Source organism: Xenopus laevis, chromosome 2L (genome assembly GCF_017654675.1).
Source record: "Xenopus laevis strain J_2021 chromosome 2L, Xenopus_laevis_v10.1, whole genome shotgun sequence".
NCBI lineage: Eukaryota > Metazoa > Chordata > Amphibia > Anura > Pipidae > Xenopus > Xenopus laevis.
The window spans coordinates 42,224,112-42,245,386 of NC_054373.1; the positions used below are offsets into that span (position 1 = coordinate 42,224,112).

The 21,275-nt window shown below is 42.3% G+C and overlaps 2 protein-coding genes across 3 annotated transcripts in view; one reads left to right on the forward strand and one right to left on the reverse strand.

Annotated features, from left to right (window-relative positions):
- Window positions 1–1,547, reverse strand: part of baz1b.L (bromodomain adjacent to zinc finger domain 1B L homeolog) — a 42,323-nt gene extending 40,776 nt beyond the window's left edge. For both annotated transcript variants that reach the window (XR_001934357.2, XM_018246193.2), the window contains exon 1: window positions 1,166–1,547. Coding sequence is in view for 1 of the 2 variants with exons in the window: in XM_018246193.2 (XP_018101682.1) it covers window positions 1,166–1,290 (125 nt within the window). In the remaining variant the exon portion in view is untranslated. The remainder of the gene's footprint in view (window positions 1–1,165) is intronic.
- A 165-nt stretch (window positions 1,548–1,712) lies between these two features.
- Window positions 1,713–13,792, forward strand: nsun5.L (NOP2/Sun RNA methyltransferase 5 L homeolog). Its single transcript, XM_018246194.2, has 10 exons — window positions 1,713–1,881; window positions 6,187–6,309; window positions 6,616–6,787; window positions 6,873–6,981; window positions 8,873–9,020; window positions 9,105–9,220; window positions 11,074–11,252; window positions 11,725–11,935; window positions 12,041–12,187; window positions 12,670–13,792. Exons 1-10 carry the CDS (start codon window positions 1,789–1,791, stop codon window positions 12,848–12,850), a joined length of 1,479 nt encoding a protein of 492 aa, XP_018101683.1. The 5' UTR covers window positions 1,713–1,788; the 3' UTR covers window positions 12,851–13,792.
- Window positions 13,793–21,275: the final 7,483 nt, after the last annotated feature.

Here is a 21,275-nt window from a genome sequence, read left to right on the forward strand (position 1 = left end):
CCGTGGATCAAAGAGTCTCTCTGAAAGCACGTGACAAGGCAAAATGACTGCCTACACACCAATATTACAACTAAAAAATAAATACATTTTATATGGTAGAGTGAATTATTTGTAATGTAAACAGTGGAATTTAGGAATAAAAACTACACGATAACAATCATGACAGAATCCCTTTAATCTTAGCAAAGGTTGCTGCCTGGCAAGAAAACCCCTGGCTGCCAGAGCCGATGCAGCCACTCGTTTTAATTTTCAGCGTCAGACAAACTTAAGCCAGAGAACAACCTTGCTTGCTTTTTTTGTATGCATAACCACGCCTCCTCTCGTGACAATTACCCACACGCAAGAAACAAAAGACTACAGGACAGAGACGTACAGCCTGTGACCCTCAAGCTTCTCAAAGTACAGCTGCTCACATCTGGAGATGTAGTTGACCAACTACAACTAACATTACATTTTTTTCCTAGGAACAGTTGGAAGCACTGCTAAGTGATCCCACAAAGGGGAAACAGTGCACAGAACTAGCTGCAGTCACCTGGCTTGTTTCTAAGAACACTGTATGGCAGCTCACGTAGCAGGATAAACCAGGCCTCAGCCAGAGGGAGGCTCTCCAGCGGGTTTAGGTTACTGATATGTGTATATAATTAAAACAGAAATATTCTAAGACAATAAACAACAGGAATTCTGGCTTTGGAATGAACTTCCCAACAGCTCTCTTGTTGAGTAGTTCAGCAATGATCTGGTTGCTAGGGTCCCGCGAAACCTAGCAACCAGGCAGCAGTTTGAGTGAATAGAATAAAATAGAACGATAAGACTTTTGTTGTAAACTGAAATCTAGACAAAAGGGATGAGAGTCCACCATACAGTTCAGAAACGATGCTAAAAAAAATGTAAGACCAACTGAAAACATTAGAGGGCACTGAAGAAGATCCTAAAAGTTAAAAGGAGCAGTATCCCTTTAAATAGAACTCCCACTATGGCCGACGACGAGTTCCGCGCTCACAATAGAGATCACTTTCCTGACGGCACCACTACGAGCGCCAAACCTTCTCCAGCATAAAATGACGCGCCCGACTCTATTCTCCCAGCAGCCTTTATGGGACGGAGACGCGCCCCTAGAACTTGGAAGACACATCTCCGGGGTCACTGGCAATGAATGAAAGGATACTCTCGGCTCCGGAAGGCTTCCTTGCTGTGCTCTATCATGTACACTTCCTCCTCGCCTTCGCCTGTTGCTGCTTCGCTCAGCGGCTTCACCAAAGGGAAAGGCCTGCGGCCCAGCAGCGGCGCCATCCCGGGAACAAGGCGAGAGGCTGCGCGGGTGTGGAGACAGCGATAGCTGTCCTGAGCTTCAGGCCGGGCTTCTCGTGGGATGATAGTCCCGCCTGTCACTTGCAGTCCCCAACCGGTTTCCCGCTCTGGTAAAGCACACAAAAAGAGAAAGAAGGGATTGAAAAATGGCGGGAGATTCCCTTCCGCCGCCGGCTTACTCCTCCCCTTTCCACTTGCTCACACAACCATGAACATGGTTACCGAAGGGTTACGCCCGCCTTATTTTAATACCATTTTCCTATAGGCAGTAAGACATTAAACCCCTCCCTCCTGACCTTTTGCGATTGGTTCCGCTAGATAATCTGTTACGCAATGCCTCTCTCTCTACCCCTCCCACTAATAAAGCTTGAGTGCGTTGTACGTATAAGGGTCGCGAATGTTATTTTTTTTTTTCCCCAAAGCAAACTTTATTGACTGTTGACAAAAGTGTAATGACCTACATCCGGGACTTGGAGAAGCATGGCTGTGTATCAGGCAGCGGCTGGTATCTTGGAGAAGCTTCAGCGCAAGGAAGGGGCAGTGAAAACTCTTGTGTATGATAGTGGTTTTAAGGTGGGTTGAGTCTACAGCTGCAGTGTCCAACTGGCCCACAGGGAGACCAGGAAAACTCCCGGTGGTGGGCCCAGGTGTCAGTGGACCCCCACGTTGCTAAACATTTCACCTATTTCATGAAAATTCCCTATTTCTATGACAATAAATAGATTGAATAATAGATTAAACTCTGTAAAGAAAAGGATACTAGAGGTTGAGTGAGGAGAAGAGGAAGAATAATTAAATTAATGTAAACAAGGCTCCAGGGCCTGATGGCATACACCCCGGGTTCTAAGAGAGCTTAGTTCAGTTCTAGACCAACCCCTATTTCTGATTTTCTCCCATTTGCTTTCATCTGGTATGGCATACCTCCCAACTGTCCCTTTTTTGGAGGGACAGTCCCTCTTTTGACAGCTCAACCCGCAGTCCCTCATTTGTACTGGAAAGTCCCTCTTTTCTATGCACTGAACAGCCAGAAAAAGAAACAAAGTTTCTCACTTAATTGGCTTTTAGCAGAGAATCCAGAACAGCTAACAGGTGCAAATAAGATACTTTGTAACAATTTTTAGACACAAAAACACAGTTTAGATAAGGAGAAATATTTTCAAACTTTCATAACCTGCCAAATTTTGTAAAACAAACATGGTAATTAGAAGGTGTGGCCACAGAAAGGGGTGTGGTCAAAAAAATGTCCCTCTTTTTACTTCCAAAATGTTGGGTGGTATGGTGCCTACGGATTGGAGAAAAGCTGATGTTATTCCAATATTTAAAAAGGGATTACGATCTCAGCCTGGCAATTATAGGCCAGTAAATTTGACATCGGTGGTGGGCAAATTATATGAAGGCTTGTTAAGGGATCACATTCAAAATTGTGTCCTAGTGAATGGCATTATGAGCAGCAATCAGCATGGCTTTATGAAGGATAGATCATGTCAGACAAATATGATGGCTTTTTATTATGAGGTAAGTATGTAGAAATATATAAGGGGATCATATAATCATCTCTCCAATGCTTTATTTACCAGTAGGTCTTTCCAGCTGACACAAGGTCACCCATTCCGATTAGAAGAAAATAGGTTCCGCCTAAATATTCGGAAGGGTTTTCTTTTTACAGTGAGAGCTGAGAAGATGTGGAATTCTCTCCCTGAATCAGTTGTACAGGCTGATACATTAGATAGCTTTAAGAAGGGGTTGGATGTCTTTTTACCAAGTGAGGGAATACAGGGTTATGGGAGATAGCTCATAGTACAAGTTGATCCAGGGACTAGTCCGATTGCCATTTTGGAGTCAGGAAGGATTTTTTTCCCCCTCTGAGGCAAATTGGAGAGGCTTAAGATGTTTTTTTTTGCCTTCCTCTGGATCAACTAGCAGGCAGATTAAAAAAACAAAACAAAAAGGTTGAACTTGATGGACGTGTGTCTTTTTACAACCTTACTTACTGTGTTACTATGTAATAGTACGGAGAGAGGGCCCATCGTCTAAGGTGTGTTGGTGGGCCCCTGGTATCCCAGTCCGACAATGGAGGGTACATTAATTCCTATATTCATTATAGTACATTTATTATATTAGAAAAATGCCACATTGTAACCTTTACTTCTGTTCAGTAGAATCTACGTCCTGTCCTGTGCTTTTTCAGCATAAATCAGAAGTAATTCGTAATGAGGCGCTAATGGCTTGTTGCATTTCTATATAAAATGAACTAATACGTTTTGCATCACAAAAGTTGGCTTATTCAAGGTGGCAGTATACAGGCCTATAAAAGCTGCACATTCATTCCTCCAGTTCAGCAGCTTTTTAGTGGCTTCAGAGGGCCATGCCCTGAATAGTATCTTGTCAAATATTGGACAGATATCGATTGGGCATTTGCATGTCTCCGTTTTTAATACCTTATGTGGTGGGTAAAGGTGGCCATAGACGCACCAATAATGTACGTAAAGAATTTTCGTATACGATATTCGGTGTGGTATGGGGCTAAATGAGCTGACCACTATTGGCAGAAGACTTGCATATCAGTTGATCGGGATGGGCAGGAAATTTTTTATCGGGTGCCTTTGAATCATCTGATACAAGTTGAATTCTATTGTTTGTACCTGTATATCTGATGAATCCACTCTCCACATATGTATTGAAACAAACGATCTTATCCAGTAAAGATCGTAATTGTTACATTTATGGCCATCTTAAAGGTGGCAATACACACACCAATATTATCATATGAGACACATTTTTGTACGATATTCGTTGTATGTATGGTGGGAGATGACTTTCTATTTTGGCCGGCTGGCGAAACTTTGATCGGGCACCTTTGAAGGCATTCGAAGATCGGCCATTGTAAAGGTGGCCATAGATGTTACAATTACAATCTTTCCTGGAAAATATCATTTGTTTCAATACATACGTGTAGAGCTGAATTGTCAGATATACAGGTAGAAACAATAGTATTCTACCTGTATCTGACGATTCAGCACTAACAATGTCCGAACATTTTCTGGCCGATCGACGAGCTGACCAATATCCAAGTCTTCTGCCAATATTGGGCAGCTCATCTTCCTCCATACACATACCGAATATCGTACAAAAATTTGTTTTGTACAATATTATCTGCGTGTCTATGGCCACCTGTAATGCTGAATTGTCAGTAACAGGTAGAATTCTATTGTTTGTACCTGTATATATGATAATTCAGTTCTACACGTGTGTAATGAAACTAATGATCTTTCTTGGAAAGATATTTTCCAGGAAAGATTTTTTTTTTTAATCGTAATTATAACCTCTCTATGTTTTTAAGGCAATGCTCTGTGTGTAGCACAAGGCATTTTTTTTTTTTATTACTTGCAAATAAATACAATAATTACTTGTGAGACTTCCCCAAAGTATGCTTTGGTACTTTGCTTTGTATTAATGTATACAAGGGAGTTCTCCTTTGTGCATACAGCAGCCTAATCTCACTGGGCTGCTGGTTAAGTGTCATTGTGCGGCAGTTATATACCCTCCATATAAAGATAACCGTACCTCTCTGTGTAGCTTATCGTACTCTGTTTATGTTCACAACTGACAATAATATGTGTGAGATTGGAACAGAACACCCCATGGTAGCGGCTCATCTCCCCAACTGAATAGAAGTTGTAGTTCAACTATGATTTGGGTGAGTGGGGCATTGTCCCTGCAGTATGATAATAAATGCTGGCAAGCTGTCTTAAAATCCAGTGGGTTACACTGCCTGCCAGCTGCACGTGCCATTTGGTATTAATTTTAACCGCTAAATCGCTCTTAGCTTGCGGACCAGCTTTTGCTACAACCCAACACGCCCATTGGTTAGGTGACCTATGGTCTTCTCCTTCAGTTACATTTAGGGAGAGAGAGAGAGATTGATTGATTCTAGACCATGAACCGAAATGTTGATGTGCTGTAATGCTGCTTTTTAAACTTTCCAATTTGTGCACAGCACCCGCTAATTAATGTTTAATTAGGAAAAGGAGAGCGTGTGCGGACCAAACTGATTAAGTATATATATTCATCAGAAGGATCCGCACTCCATGCTTAATGAATAAATTGTGTTTTTATTCTTAATGCATATCCAACGTTTCGGCCCACATTAGGGCCTTTCTCAAGAATGTAAAATATATATATATAGATAGAGATAGAGAGAGAGAGAGATATAGATATATATATACTGGGGATATATATAGATATATCCCCAGTGATCACCGTGATAGGAGACAAACCCACAGCAAACCTGTATATACATTTCTCACAGGCTAATGAAAGCCTTCAGTCCCGTCCAGGAAGCTGAAGGGATATATGTTTTGGACACTGTATTCACATCACTGGTGACGTCAAAAAAGCTTTTTTGGCGCCATTTCTGGCTTTTAAACTATGGGGGAAGCACTATCTGTTTGTAATGTCTTGAGAAAGGCCCAGAACGGGACTGAAACGTTGACAATAAATTTTCTTTTCTAAACTGCATTATGAAGCCCTGGAGTGCGTCAATCTTGGGGAACTACTATCTACAATACATTTGACAGCACCCAGGCATCAATAGAACGCTTGATTGGAGTGCACCACAGCTGGAAATATAAATATATATATATATATATATATATATATATATATATATATTCATTTTATATTTATATTCTATAAAGCAAATCATCACATTAATTGGATATATTCATGCAGTGCTTGATGTCCCTTTTTAAAGCCTTTTATTACTATTAAATATTTTAGTGAAATATTAGTAAGTAACTAGCAACCACAAGATGTATATTTACAAGTGTAAGGTTTTCTAACAAATTACTGCAATATTATTTCTTGGTATTTCTCCAGAATGTACGGCGGCTGTATGCACTTGTATGTGAGACTTTGAGATATGCGTCAGCACTTGAGGACATAATAACAAGCTCAGAGTTGTTACGTGGGACTAAGAAATTTCCTCTCAGCTTGGCTACGGTAAGAATAGTGTGTCATTTCCTTTTGGGGGATTTACTGATGTTGAAGAACTATACATTAGTACAATATACTTATTAAAGGACTTGTTTACCTTCAAGTTAATATGTAGTGTGTTATATAATAAGCAGTTCTTAGTAACATTTCAACTGGTCATTTATTTTATATTTTTATGAATTATTTGCTGCTTTCTGCCTCTTTCCAGCTTCCCATATCAATTAAAAAATACAATATAAACTGGATAACTTTTACTGTGTGGGTTTCATTTTATGACATATAAATATTTTTTGCATTTTACATCATCGACAGGTTCTAGTATATGACCTTCTGTTTGGAAAGGGACTACAGTGTGGTGGACGATGGAAAGCCGTGATCCTTAGCCATAAGGCACGACTGCAGGCTGAGTTGGCACGGCTGAAGGTGAAAAAGAAGGTCAGCAGCAATGAGGATTTGGTGGTCTCTCTTAGGGGTGCAGCTGTGGGTAAGTACCAGGGACAGAGAGTAGAACAATAAATATTTATTTGGTGGTGTTTCCAGTGACCTGTTCTCAAACCATTTGTTTGTAGGCCCTGCTCTACCACGCTATGTTCGTGTGAACACAATTAAGACCTGCATGAGTGATGTGATTGCTTACTTTAAACGCCGTGGTTACACGTACTTGGGCAAAGCACGCAGGTAAGTTACACTGAAACAGAGGATAGTGTTGTTCTTTGGTTTACAGTGACTTATCTTGCTAGCTTTCATGTGCTTTATACTGTAGTCCTGGTCATAAGTTCATGCAGACACAATTCTATGAATTAGCACTTAAAGGAAATATATCACTTGGAATGGAAATGTGATTTGAAACTTGTTATAAAACAATAATTGCATATAATAGATTAGACTGGAGTAGCTGTGTTAGCTAGGTGCTGAATAAATCCGAATTAAGTTCACTGAAAAATTACACCATAACCGTGAGAAGTATGGTGAGATGATCAATTGCTTCTGAAAGGTCAAGGCTGTTTGCAGGAAGACAAGTAATAAACTCACACACACACACACACACGATCAAGGTTGAGGGGTTAAGTGAAGAAATGTTGGAGTTTTAAATATATATTTCCCTTCCTAATCTTTTAAGTGACAGGGACTGCAAATGAAGGGTAGGAGGAATACGCATAAGGATGTATAATAGGAGTATTTCGTAAAAGGAAATTTAATATGTGCACATATGACTTTGGTCACTAGGTGGCATCATAACAAAGCCTGAGTATGCATATTAAAAGACAAGGAAAGAATGAATCTCGAGTGCTGCTAATTTGTAAGATACAATACAGTGATTATAGTTGCTAACCCTTAAACCCTGGCTAGTGATTTTTTTCACTATACTACAAATGCACTCTGTCCAGGACTGCCAGAAGTGACAAGGTCCCTTTATAATATGGCATTGCGGTGCAGTCAAAAATATACCCTGGGCTGGTGCAATATTCAGCAAAGACCTATGTTTATCATTGTTTTTTTGCCAAGTCTTTGTAGGTGCTGGACAGATTTAAACGTAATATAATTATGTTCTTAATATAAATATTTATTCTCAATAGTTAAAGCTAATGGCCAGATTGTAGCATGCATAGTGTAATAAACCCTGTGAAAATAACTTCTGCTGTATAAAATACCCCACATATCTTGCAAATAGGGATGCACCGAATCCACTATTTTGGATTCGGCTGAACCACCCGAATCCTTCACGAAAGATTCGGACGAATACCGAATCCGAATTCTAATGTGCATATGCAAATAAGGGGTGGGAAGGGGAAAACATTTTAACTTCCTAGTTTTGTGACTAAAAGTCATGTGATTTCCCTCCCCGCCCCTAATTTGCATATGCAATCTAGGAATCGGATTTGGTTTGGCCGGGCAGAAGGATTCGGCCGAGTCTTGCTGAAAAAGGCCGAATCCCTAACCGAATCCTGGATTCGGTGCATAATATTATAGGGTATAGAATAGGGTATCTCCAGAATTACATCTACAAACCATCAAGACCCTTCATTCATTAGAAATTTATATAAACGATTGTCTGATATTTACTACTACGTACTGCTGCATGTAGTATATTTGTAATTTACATAAAATAGAAACGAATAAAACTATGCACTATAGTGCTTGGATGTAAGGCTGCAGTTATTGCTAATGTTATAGTGCACCTCTCCTCCCCTAACACATACAGATAACAGGATGAGAAATGGTAGTGCTAGTGCATTTGCATTTTGTAAATAGGCTACACAGATGAACATCTGTAGTATTATAAAATCAGGAAAAATGTATGTGAGTTGGGCTGGAAGGAGAGGCTTGTTAACATTGAAGTGGATAATTAGTCACAGACTGAACACCTCTTGGCAGCTGTGCACACTTTGGGAAGAGGAAGCATGGTACACAGAATGGACAACTTTGCTTTGGCAGTTACTTTTGCCCAAACCGAGACCGTACTAAGCTGGTAAGACAACATGTGACCACTAAGTAAAAATTCCTGTTTTCTGAATATTTTGATGGTGCAGCAGTAGCTTTAGTTCTTCTGGAAATAATTCTCTTGCAGTATTGAGGAGTTGGCAGAGCTTGGTCAAAAGAAAGGAAAGCGATTTCTGCAAGACCTGCATGTCCCAGATCTATTGGCCTTCCCTCCTGGTACAGACCTGCACAAGGACTCTTTATACACAGCGGGTCATATCATACTTCAGGACAAGGTGAGACTTGTGTTTTGGCTCTTACCTCACAGGAGCTTTGCCTTAAACCAAAGTATTTTTATTAACTGGTGTGTCTTTCCTTAGGCTAGTTGTCTCCCAGCACTGCTCCTGGACCCTCCAGTGGGTTCCCATGTGATTGATGCCTGTGCTGCTCCTGGAAACAAAACAAGCCAGTTGTCGGCAATAATACAGAACAAGGGGTAAGTGCTGTAAAGCAGCATATAGACAGTAGGCTGTTTGGCATCATGTTATGGACATATGAGAAAATTCACTGGCACATGACATGCGTCGCAGGGCAAGCAAGTTTCAATAATTTTTGACAAAGGGACGTGTCCCTGAAACGTTGCACTTTCGAATTATTAAAACTGCAAGGACTTGCCCTGCGAACGCACGTCAACGACTATCGTTCCATTGCACTAACATCCACCATAATGAAGTGCTTCGAGAGGCTGGTCATGAGACACATCAAAGGCCTGCTCTCACCATCTCTGGACCCACTGCAGTTCGCCTACCGCTCAACGGATGATGCCATTGCCACGACTCTGCACTTGCCACTTACTCACCTAGACAATAAAGACACGTATGTACGAATGCTGTTCATAGACTTTAGCTCAGCATTCAATACAATCATTCCTCAGCAGTTGAGTGTTAAGCTGAGGATGTTGGGCCTGAACATCTCTATCTGTAACTGGATCCTGGACCTCCTGACCTAGAGACCTCAGGTAGCCCGAATGGGAAAAAACATCTCCAGCAACATCACACTGAGCACGGGCCCCCCCCAAGGCTGTGTGCTTAGTCCACTGTTGTTCACATTGCTGACCCATGACTGCGTGGCAAGGCATGGGTCGAATCACATCATCGAGTTTGCTGATGATACAACCGTGGTGGGTCTTATCAGCAAGAACAACGAGTTAGCGTATAGACAAGAGGTGAAGTGGCTAATGGACTGGTACAAAGTTAACCATTTGTCTATGAATATGAACAAAACAAAGAAAATAGTTGTTGACTTCAGGAGAACATTTGGTTATCGTTCTCCACTATACATTGACAATATTCTGGTGAGTCAAGAGTACCAAATTCCTTGGGATACATCTGGCGGAGAACCTCTCCTGGACCCTTACCAGCTCTATAGTGAAGGCACAGCAGCGTCTCTACTTTCTGCGAAAACTGAAAAAAGCCTACCTTCCACCATCTATCCTCACTATCTTTTACAGAAGTTCTATTGAACGCATTTTATGCTGCTGTATCCCTACCTGGTATGGAAACTGTTCTGTATTGGATTGAAAGATCCTGCAGCAGGTGGTGAAGACAGTGGAAAATCATTGGGGCCTCCCCGCCATTATGGGTATTTTACCCAGAAGGCTATCCGCATTGTCAGGAATGGCACCCACCCTGCACACAATCTCTTTACCCTCCTGCCACCCGGTAAAAGATACCGCAGTATTCGCTTGCTGAATTGTGCAACTGCTTTTTTCCACAAGCCATCAGGCATCTCAACTCCAAAGGACTGAACTGAATATATTCACAGGGAACTGCACAAACCTCTGAAATACGTTACATAAATTTTATGTCTACCTTGCCCAGCGGGACTGTGTACCTAGGGTTGTTCACTTCAATAACTCTCACTTGATGCACCCAGTATAGTCTTATATATAGCACCATGGGTTCTGGAGTAACGTTATTTCGTTTCTACTATGTACTCTATTACTGTATATGTCTTATATGACAATAAAATCCACTTGACTTGACTGGCATGTCTTGTGTGCCAGGGAGTTTTCTCATAAGCTGGAGGTTGCTGTATCCTCTATCATTGAGCACCATGTGAAGATGTTTGGGTTTTTTAGGGTGTGCATTTGCTTCAATCTTCCTGGGAATCATGTTATGAACATCGAGCTGACAAAATACATCTTGATTACATCATTTAGTTGTTGGAAATTGTCAGGGAATTAATAATAACTTTAAGCTCTGTCGCTATTCATATACTTTTAATAAAATGCATAATTAGAGAAGTACAAATATAAACAGTGAATACATCCTGTCATCCTTCATCCAGAAAAGTATTTGCATTCGATCTGGATACCAAGCGCTTGGCCACAATGAGCACGTTGCTTTTGCGAGCTGGAGTAATTTGCCAGGAGCTTGCCAATCAGGACTTCTTGACAGTCAGTCCAGAGGACCCCAAATACCAGAAAGTCGGCCATATCTTGGTGGACCCATCATGCAGTGGATCTGGTAAGTCAAGGTGGGGAAACTGTGCAAATTTCCGAGTAAATAGAAGCAATAAATCAAAACACTTTTAAGAGGCATTTAATTCTTATTTACCTATAAATACAAAGTAATGTGGGAGTTCCCAAATTCCAGCATAACATTTGCATGATGCAATGCACCATAGGGATTAAAATAGTTTTGAACTTGACTATGTTGTATAGTAAATTTAGTGAATCAAAGTACAGTAGATGAGTGCACCTTGAGATAGCTGATACTCTGTGCTATATGATGATCACAATGCAAGGCAAGGGGTATGTATTTGCTCTAAGCTACAAGGAAAAAATAACCTAAATAAAGATCACAAATGTTGTGTAAAGACCAAAAGCTTCCTCAAGAATATACAGTTATGTAAATGATTATAAAGCATACTGCAAATGGAAATGCTTGGAGATCGTTTGCAACATTGTTTCTTTTGATAACGTTATCTTTTCCTAAGGAATTCCTGACCAAATGAGGATCCTGGCAGATAAGGAAGAGTCGGCAAAGTCTGAGAGGCTGGAGGCGTTGTCAGGTTTCCAGCGCCGCGCTTTGTCCCATGCCCTTAGTTTCCCAAATGTGCAGCGGGTTGTCTACTCCACCTGCTCCATCCACCAACAGGAGAATGAGGAGGTGGTAAGGGACGTCCTGGAGCAGCACCCACATTTCAGGTACAAATGAGAATTAATAGCTTGCTATTTCTTATGCAAACTTTATTCTCTTAATATTTTTTGTCTTTTCTTACTTAATTTATGTTTCCTTTTTCTCTCTTGCAGTTTGATAGATGCTCTCCCATCATGGCCCATGCATGGACTCAACATCTTCCCAGGCTCCAGTTGCTGCTTGCGTGCTACTCTATCAGACACTCTTACCAATGGCTTCTTTGTTGCTGTTTTTCAGCGAAAGAAGAAAGTGAATGAGAGGTACTTGTCTATTCAGTATATACTGAGGTAGAGAAAGAGATACAAAGGAATAGTGCATGTAAAGTAGCCCTGTCACAAAAGAAAAACCACCAGCATAAATGGAATAGGAAACCAAGGTTCTAATGGGAATGGGAAACTTGCATACATGATGCTGCTTTATAGGGCTTGTGTCTCTGATGCTGCATTGCAAAATATATGGAAAATTTAAATTTGTATAGAAACACTTGTAGTACAACCATAGAAGTGATTATTTCCCTTCCAGTGTACACAGTTTATAGATCTTATGACTACAGTTGGAGTGGAAAGAAAGAAACAGTTTGCCAAGCTGTAAAGCCCCATGTGGGGTCTATTTAGATATTTGAGTCTTCTCTTAATATGGATGTGTTCCCCTCCCAAAATGTAAAGTATGTTAATTTAATTTAAGAATGAAAGTTGAAAAGTAATATTTATGATGGCAGATAATGACACCTGTCCCCTTGCAGCCATCTTCCGGAGATACCCGAGGAGACGACACCTACCTGTGATGTGGAAATGCCAAACAATGAGCTGGAGATCATACAAAATAATGGAAAAGAAGCAGAGACTGAGCTGATGAAGATTGCTCACAAAAAGAAGAGGAAAACAAAGTCTCGCAAGAAGAAACAAAAGACAGATAAGCCATAATTAAATAGACCATGATGTTTTGCCTTCAAAATTCAGAAAAAGTGGGCTGCAGTAGTTACCTGCCTTTTATTATGGTTTTGCTCTTTAATTAAACCCAAAAATTGCACCGCATAGATACAGCTACTGACTGCCTTATGTATATGGACCTCTTCCTGTAGCTAGAACCAGTAGTGAGACTAGGGATGCACCGAATCCACTATTTTGGATTCAGCCGAACCCCCGAATCCTTTGGGGAAGATTCGGCCGAATACCGAACTGAATCCTAATTTGCATATGCAAATTAGGGGTGGGAAGGGGGAAATTTTTTTACTTCCTTGTTTTGTTACAAAAAGTCACGTGATATCCCTCCCTGCCCCTAATTTGCAAATGCAGATTCGGATTCCGGATTGGCAGGGCAGAAGGATCCGGCCGAATCCTGCTGAAAAAGGCCGAATCCCGAACCGAATCCTGGATTTGGTGCATCCCTAAGTGAGACCGCAGCTTCCATCACTAGAAAGACTGAAAAAACCTGCTGCTTTTATAAATCTGGTGATGGATATATCAATATACATAGTACATGGATTCCAGTCAGTGCTGTCAGCCCACTATACATGTACCACCAATGAACCTCACTAAAATCCATGTATTATAGATTTTAGTCTGTTTATTGGACATGTCTGAAAATAAAAACTGCTGGTCCCCCATTTCTGCCATTGTATGGTTTATTAGCAGATTAGCAAATGAAGAGGAGCCGCAGCTATTGGTCCAAATGAGAGTAACAATAGGAAGGTGGCTATACCATGAAAGTTTCCTCTTATAGTATCTGTCTGTTCAGCACGCAGCCCAATGGTTAGATACTAGGAGTGGTCCGTCTATGTATGGCTTAAAGGTAACACCTGCACCAAGTACATTTTGCTTGAACTCATGTTTTTTATTGTAATAAACAGTCTTTCAGATGGCAAACGCAGTAGTTTCATTTATTTGTAGTCTAATAGCATTTTATCAGCCCCCCTTTTTTTATAATAAATCCACCAACTGACACAATAGGAACACACTGTGTGGCTTTAAACAAAACACAAGGGCTCATTTGCATCTCATTCTATTGCTGAGATCCATCATCCCATATTAACTTGTCCATCAAGCCTGTAGTTTTTCCTTAAGAAAAAGTCAAATGATTACAGTCATTAAATACGAAGCATCTTTTTTTGGTCATAAATGGGGTAATATGTTTGAAGAGAGAAAACTGTCACAATCTTACGATGAATATGGCACAGGTATGCAAGATAGCATCCAGAGTGGTTTAGGCCTGGGGTTTTCTGGATAAGGCATCTTTGTGCAATTTGGATCACCATAGGGGATATCTACATTAGCAAGTTAAGTGAACAAAGTTAAATTTTGAGCATAACCTCCATGTTTCTCCAAGTCTGCTTGGGGGACACAGGGACAGTGGGTATAGCTGGCACCACTTGGAGGCAGGACACTATAAAATAAAGAACAACTAGTCCCTCCTCCGCCTGCTATACCACCTCCTCTGCAGGCAGAGACAGCTCAGTTTCGTTGTGTACTCAGGAGGTTAGGACATCCTCTACTCCTGTATCAGGAGTGAATAATTTTATTTGGTTTTATTTTCTTAATTTGAAGAGGGACTGGACATCTACACTGAGTAGCCTGTCTTCACTGTCCACCTTCCAACCTGTTTGTCACCGAGGTCTATATGTGCTCCTGGCACAGACCAGCCAGTATTGACGCCCTCTTTATTCCTCACAGAGAGAGGCTTCACTGGCCGGTAGACAGGGGCAGAGGTCGATCCACCTAAAAGGTAAGTGGGCGATTTCTGCATAATTTTTAGCTTGTGCCAAATGCTGCAAACGTCTGCCACCTGGTCACAAGGATCCACTGTACTCCAATTGCAAGCCACCTGAGGCTGTTTTGAAAACCCCAGGACCCCGTCCTGTGGTAAGCCAAGCCCCCCAGGTGGACCCATCTGCCCGGGCTCGTGACCCCCTCCCCCAGGGCCCACCACCACCTCCTAAATGGGCGTCCCAACTTGCTTCTGGCATTCCCAAAGTGTCTCTCTCCCCTAATTTTAAGTGCAGAGCCCCTTCTCCCTCTGAGGATGAGTGCGAGGAGGAGTCTTATAACCCATCCGCCCTGATTCCAGACTCTGAGGATGAGCAGCCCCTTTCTGATGGAGAACTCTCCCAGAGTTCAGACCAAGAGGAGGAGGATTCACCTAAGCTATCCTCTGAAGCAATCAATTCTCTTATTGTTTCAGTACTAGAAACCCTACACCTAGAGGAACCCAGAACCAGTTGCAGCACTTCTTCCTGCCTTTTCAAGCGCCGGAGTAGATCTTCCCCCTCTTTCCCTTCTCACACCCAACTAAAACAAAACAGGAGTGGGACAAGCCACAAGGCGTTTCCAGGCAAATCGTCGTTTTCTCAGGCCATATCCTTTCCCACCTGAACTCACAGAGAAGTGGGCCTCCCCTCCTTCAGTGGATGTCATGTCTTTCTAAGAACAAAGCCCTGCCAGTCCTGGACGCAGCCTCCTTCAAAGATCCAATGGACAAGAAGCTAGAGGGGCTGCTACACTCTCTTTTCTCTGCCTCTGGTACTTCCCTTTGCCCAGTCTTGACCTCAGCTTGGGTAAGTAGAGTTGTCCAAGCATGGTCACACTCCCTATGCTGAGCAATTGCCACAGGGGTCCCCCGGCAGGAGCTCTCCCATTTGGCAATACAGATCAAGGAGGCCAAGACTACTTATGCAAGGCTTTGCTCGATGCAATCCAGGTGATTAGCAGAACCTCAGCCCTGGTGGTGGCTGCCCGCCCCTCTCTCTGGATGAAGCTTTCAGCAGCGGACCTCTCTTCCAAGAAGTCTCTCACTTCAATAGACTCTGCTGCCCCAACCGAAAGCACGTTCATCCTTCCGTCGGGGAAGTACCCTTGTACGGTCGAGCATCTCTGCACTGGTGAATGCAAACCAGTCACTTGATACGGGGCAGACCCCTCAGGGACCCCCAATGGCGACTCCTCACCACAGACCCAAGTCTCTCCGGCTGGAGAGCAGTATTAGATGGACGCTCAGCACAGGACTGATGGACTCCAATAGAGCAACGACTTCACATCAACCTACTGGAGATCCTGGCAATCTGACTTGCCTTAGCCCACTGGCAAAGGGAGTTATCAGGACAAGCAATAAAAGTCCAATCAGACAATGCTACAGCAGTAGCATTTATAAACCACCAGGGCGGCACAAGAAGCAGTAAGGCATAAATGAGGTTGGGCTTATTCTTCACTGGGCAAAGAAGCACCAGTCCCACCTATCGGCGATTTACATACCGGGACTCCTGAACTGGGAAGCAGACTTTCTCAGCAGACAGTCTCTCGATCCGGGCGAGTGGTCTCTAAAGGAGGAAGTATTTCACAAGATCACTCAAAGATGGGGAATACCAGAGGTGGATCTCATGGCATCTCGCCACAATTAAAAGATACCACTCTTCTTCGCTCGCTACAGGGACCCTCTTGCATTGGCAATGGATGCGCTGACCTCTCCCTGGAACTTCCAGTTAGCTCAAGAAGCTGCAGATGGCCTCGCTGCACCAGGTTCTTGGATCAAGTCAACCTGTCAGCGGAGGAACCTTGGCCTCTACCTCTCACTCCAGACCTCTTATCTCAAGGGCCAATCCGACACCCTTGTCCAGCCATCCTCAGCTTGTCGGTGTGGCTACTGAGACAGCGTTCCTAAGGAGAAAGTGTTTATCTTACACCGTGATTCAAACTATGCCGGCACCCCGTAAACCTGTCTCAACTAGAACCTACCATAGAGTATGATCCACTTTCCAATGGACAAAAATTTTCCACTCCTAATCTATTGGCTTTTCTGATGGAGGGACTATCCATGGGACTGTCCTAAAATCCCAAGTCTCTGCACTTTCCATCCTGTTCCAAAGGCGCCTGACCATACTTCCTTGACAGCAAGACCTATTTACGAGGGGTAGCACACGTGAAGCCCACTGTACGAGCACCCGTGCCCACATGGGACTTAACACTTGTTCCCGGTTCTCTACAGCAACCTCCCTTTGAGCCAATGGATTCGGTGTCACTTCTGTGGCTCACATGGAAAACGTTATTCCTACTGGCCATAGCATCAGCACGAAGGGTATCGGAACCTTTAGCTCTATTCTGCAGATCTTCCTTCTTGTCTTTTCCCCGTGACAGGGCGGTCCTTCGCACTACTCCGTCATTCCTTCCTAAGGTGGTATCCACATTCCACCTAAATCAAGAAATTACCATACCTACCTTCTGTCCATCACCTTCCAACTCCAAGGAGGCGGCACTTCACTCTCTGGACCCTGTTAGGGCCCTTAAGTTTTACCTGCATTGAGTCAAAGACATCCATAAATCGGACTCCTCGTTTATCCTCCCTTAAGGACCCCTTCGGGGCACTCCAGCCACCAAGGCTATCATTTCTTACTGGATAAAACAGGCCATTCAAAGGGCCTACACAGCACAGGGACAGGAAGGTACTCCAACCGCAGTGGCTAGTTCCATGTAGGCCTCTACTTCCTGCCCTTATCATAGGTGACAGCTTTGGTAAGTCCCCACTGTTCCTGTGTCCCCCAAGCAGACTTGGAGAAAAGGAGATTTTGTGTACTCACCGTTAAATCTCTTTCTCTTCAGTCACTTGGGGGACACACGGCTTCCCTCCCTGGACTGAGGCCTTCTCTTGGCTTCAGACATGATTGGCATAAGCAACCATCAGTTCTCTGTGATTGGTTTCCATGAATGTTTTCCTGTTTAGTTAGTAACCTCCTGCTCTGACTTTGGTACGAACTGAGCTGTCTCTGCCTGCAGAGGAGGGGTATAGCAGGCGGACGAGAGACTAGTGCTTCTTAATTTTATTGTGTCCCGCCTCCTAGTGGTGCCAGCTATACCCATTGTCCCTGTGTTCCCCAAGCGACTGAAGAGAGATTTAATGGTGAGTATACAAAATCTCCCCTCCCCCACTTAATAGCATCTTTGCGGTAGCAAGGGGAAAATGCATTTGATGCAACTGTATCAGATTCACTAAAATTAGATTGTCTTTCTGTGTTTATTACAATTAACACATGGGGAAATTCTATGTGAATTATGGGAATCTTTGCTGCTGTGAAACTATGCAAAGTTTTTTTTAAATAGAATTCTGGCAGAATTGCAGGGGCCCACAAAACACTGCACATTGCAACTTTTGCAAGATTTACAATTGCAGACCCAAATTAACAACCCAGTTGATAAATCAGGTGCAGTCACCATGTACAGCAACACTTGCTTAAGGCAGCTGTTCGTTTCCGGGGATCCCATGCACTCCAGATTCCTAACGGCTTGGACAGTAATAAATATTGATATGGATGAATTAAAGGAATCATCCAGTTGGATTGATTGTACAGTGCTGCATGCTTAAGTACTGCTATATAAATATACATACATACATACATACATACATAAGAGATGCAATGGTTGGGAATCCTGCAGATTTAATCCCTGATAAATCTTCCTTTAACTTACCATTGCCAATATAGTAAAGGAAATCACTAAACTTTTAGCAGAACAAAAACAAAACCCATCAGATGTTTGCTTTCAAACACATGAATTATGTCTTTGTTATTTTCAAAAATCCTTCGTAAATATGTGATAATGAGCACAGAGTATCAACTAGTGACTGAATCTGCACTGTGACAAATGCAATGTCAATGACAAAAGTATAATGCAACGCAATCATTATTTTATACTTCATTTTATTACAAATAAGGTTTAAATAAATACATTTAACAAACAGTAGTAATATTACTGAGCACTTCTACATTCACAATGTATGGAGAGTGTAAGAATTTCACACTAGTGGACTGTGGTAACATAGTAAGTTAGGTTGAGAAATATGGACACGCGTCCAACAAGTTCAACCTATTAACTTTTTTTTAACCTGCATTTGAAGCCTCTCCAATTTGCCTCAGAGGGGGAAAAAATTCCTTCCTGACTCCAAAATCGGACTAGTCCCTGGATCCAGTGTCAGACTGGGGCACATGATGCCCACCAGAGAACCTGACCTCAGGGGCCCACCTATATAATCAATTTTCTAAATGATGAATTAAATTTCATTTAATTTATTAAACCAGCTGTAATTCCTTCATTAAAGTGGTAGTCTGTCTTTAAGTTAACTTTTAGTATGTTATAGAATGTCTGCTCCATTTAGTTCGCTGCCCCACTTTATATATTTTACTGCTTCCACCACAGTCAGTCATCCATATATGCCCTGACTACCACTTTACCACCTCAGCTGCATTATTTGCTGATCCATAAAACCAGCTAATCCATAAAGCAGTCTCCTCCTACATTGTCCTGCTGCTCCTTTGCAGTTGCTCCATCTATCCAACACTGGACATTGCATAGCTTCCACTGCCAGATATGATCCTGGATCCTCAAAGTGCCTCCCTGCCAACTTCTCCAGGCAAGTTTCTTCCTCGTCAGCCCAAAGACTAGATTGTTATTGTTTGCTCACCAGATAGGAGCCAGGCAGGGCAGATAAACATCATCATCCACATATATCGATTCAGCAATTCAGCCACAGACAGGGATCGCAAAAGCACTAGGATTGGAGCAGCACCCGCTCCCTCCCTAACTCGCTGCTTTTTGATCAACACGTGGATCGTCAGCCACTGATATCACAAGAGCATGTCAGACTCCTTTATGGCTGCTGAATACTCACGCATAATTGGAGCGATGGGAAAAAGGCGTCAGGAAGTGACCGTTTCAGGTAGTGACAGTGCCAGGTGCCGATACTGGCAGGGGGTTCCATTAGGACTGGGGAGAGGGCCCATACATCTGTGGGATATAAGTATCCTCGTGCGCACAAAAGGAGAAGGGCTGACAGTAAAGTTAGGCGGTGGGCTAGTCGCAGTGGGGGCCCACTAGGACTGGGGCCCGCCGGGATTTTTCCCGGTGGGCCAGTCCGACCCTTCCTGGGTCAACTTGTACTATGAGCTATCTTCCATAATGCCATTTGCTTTTATAGAAAAGTAAAGTATTGCTGCACTTGTGGGATTACTGATTAAGATATTTTAGGAAATTCTGTAATCTTTCGGGCTATAAAGCACTTAACAAGGTGCTCCCTCATTTTTGAATTGTCAAACGTGCAGCTGGGATTTCCATTGCTTAGGATCTCATATGCCAAAGCAATTGCATATAGGATACAGTCATTAGTAGCCTCAGGTGGTGCTTTTACGTCTTTAACGTATACAACATTATTCAGAGGATCTGGCACTACATTTTGATAAATGGCTTCAACCTGCTTTAAAGCTGACTGTGAAATGTGAAGTGGGAAATAATGTGCAATCTCTACTCAACGTCCTCTGTAACAAGAAGTAAAGCAGTGTTTCCCTTCTATATCAGCATGAATCTGTACTGCTGGTCCAGACACAGGGCATATTTCAGACCAAGGGGTTTTTGAAGGCTGGAGCCCCTCCGCTATAAACTGCTGTTTTAGAAGCTTTTGTGCAGCATCGACTACAGTGGCAGACAAACGACTATTGGACTTGTGCAGGGATGCATAATCCCTTCGTTTTAGGCCCAATTCAGGGATCCAAAGAGATTTAGTAGTAAGTGTAACATTGTCAGGGCTGGAATCGCTATTCATTTTTTTGTTTTTTTCCATCAATTCCATTCATTTCCATGTTTTTCCTTTTCCTTGATGGACGTTCCTGATTTTGAGCAGATGTCACAGTATCTGACACTGCATTTCTGTTTTTCTTCAAACATGTTTTTTTCCTTCTTTTTTCTGTAATGGTTTCATTGTTGCTCTTTACATGATTCCTTTCTTGCAATTTTGTTATTATGTTTAGAGGATTTAAATAACTGACGCTCTGAGTGAGAACGACTCTTGCTTGAGTTAAAGTCACTCGGAGTGATGATAGTAAGGTGTTCATATTCACTTAGAACTAAAAATAAAATAAAGATATTGTTTTATTAAGCAAGTTGGCTGAAGCTTGGCTTGTACATATACTATTTCTTATATATATATATCAAATAATCCAAAAAATATAAAACCGCACTCCAAGGTCTTGAAATAGTGAAAATAGTGGAAAGTTTATTTCAACGTTTCGGCACACTGACAGGGACTTCCTGAAGACGGCCCGAGTCAGTGTGCCGAAACGTTGATATAAACTTTCCACTATTTTCACTATTTCAAGACCTTGGAGTGCGGTTTTATATTTTTTGGATTATTATACTATGCTATAACCAGCACTCAGGCAGTTGCTTGTATTGCGAGTGCACCACTATAGACTATATATATTAGGGATGCACCGAATTCGGGATTCGGCCTTTTTTAGCAGGATTCGGCCGAATCCTTCTGCCCGGCCGAACCAAATCCGCATCCTAACTTGCATATGCAAATTAGGATTTGGTTCGG

Coding starts and splice junctions, on each gene's coding strand:
- nsun5.L (XM_018246194.2), top strand. CDS start 1,789: ATGGCTGTGTATCAGGCAGCGGCTGGTATCTTGGAGAAGCTTCAGCGC. Junction 6,788..6,872: donor TCTTAGGGGTGCAGCTGTGG/GTAAGTACCAGG, acceptor ATTTGTTTGTAG/GCCCTGCTCTACCACGCTAT. Junction 11,253..11,724: donor CCCATCATGCAGTGGATCTG/GTAAGTCAAGGT, acceptor TCTTTTCCTAAG/GAATTCCTGACCAAATGAGG.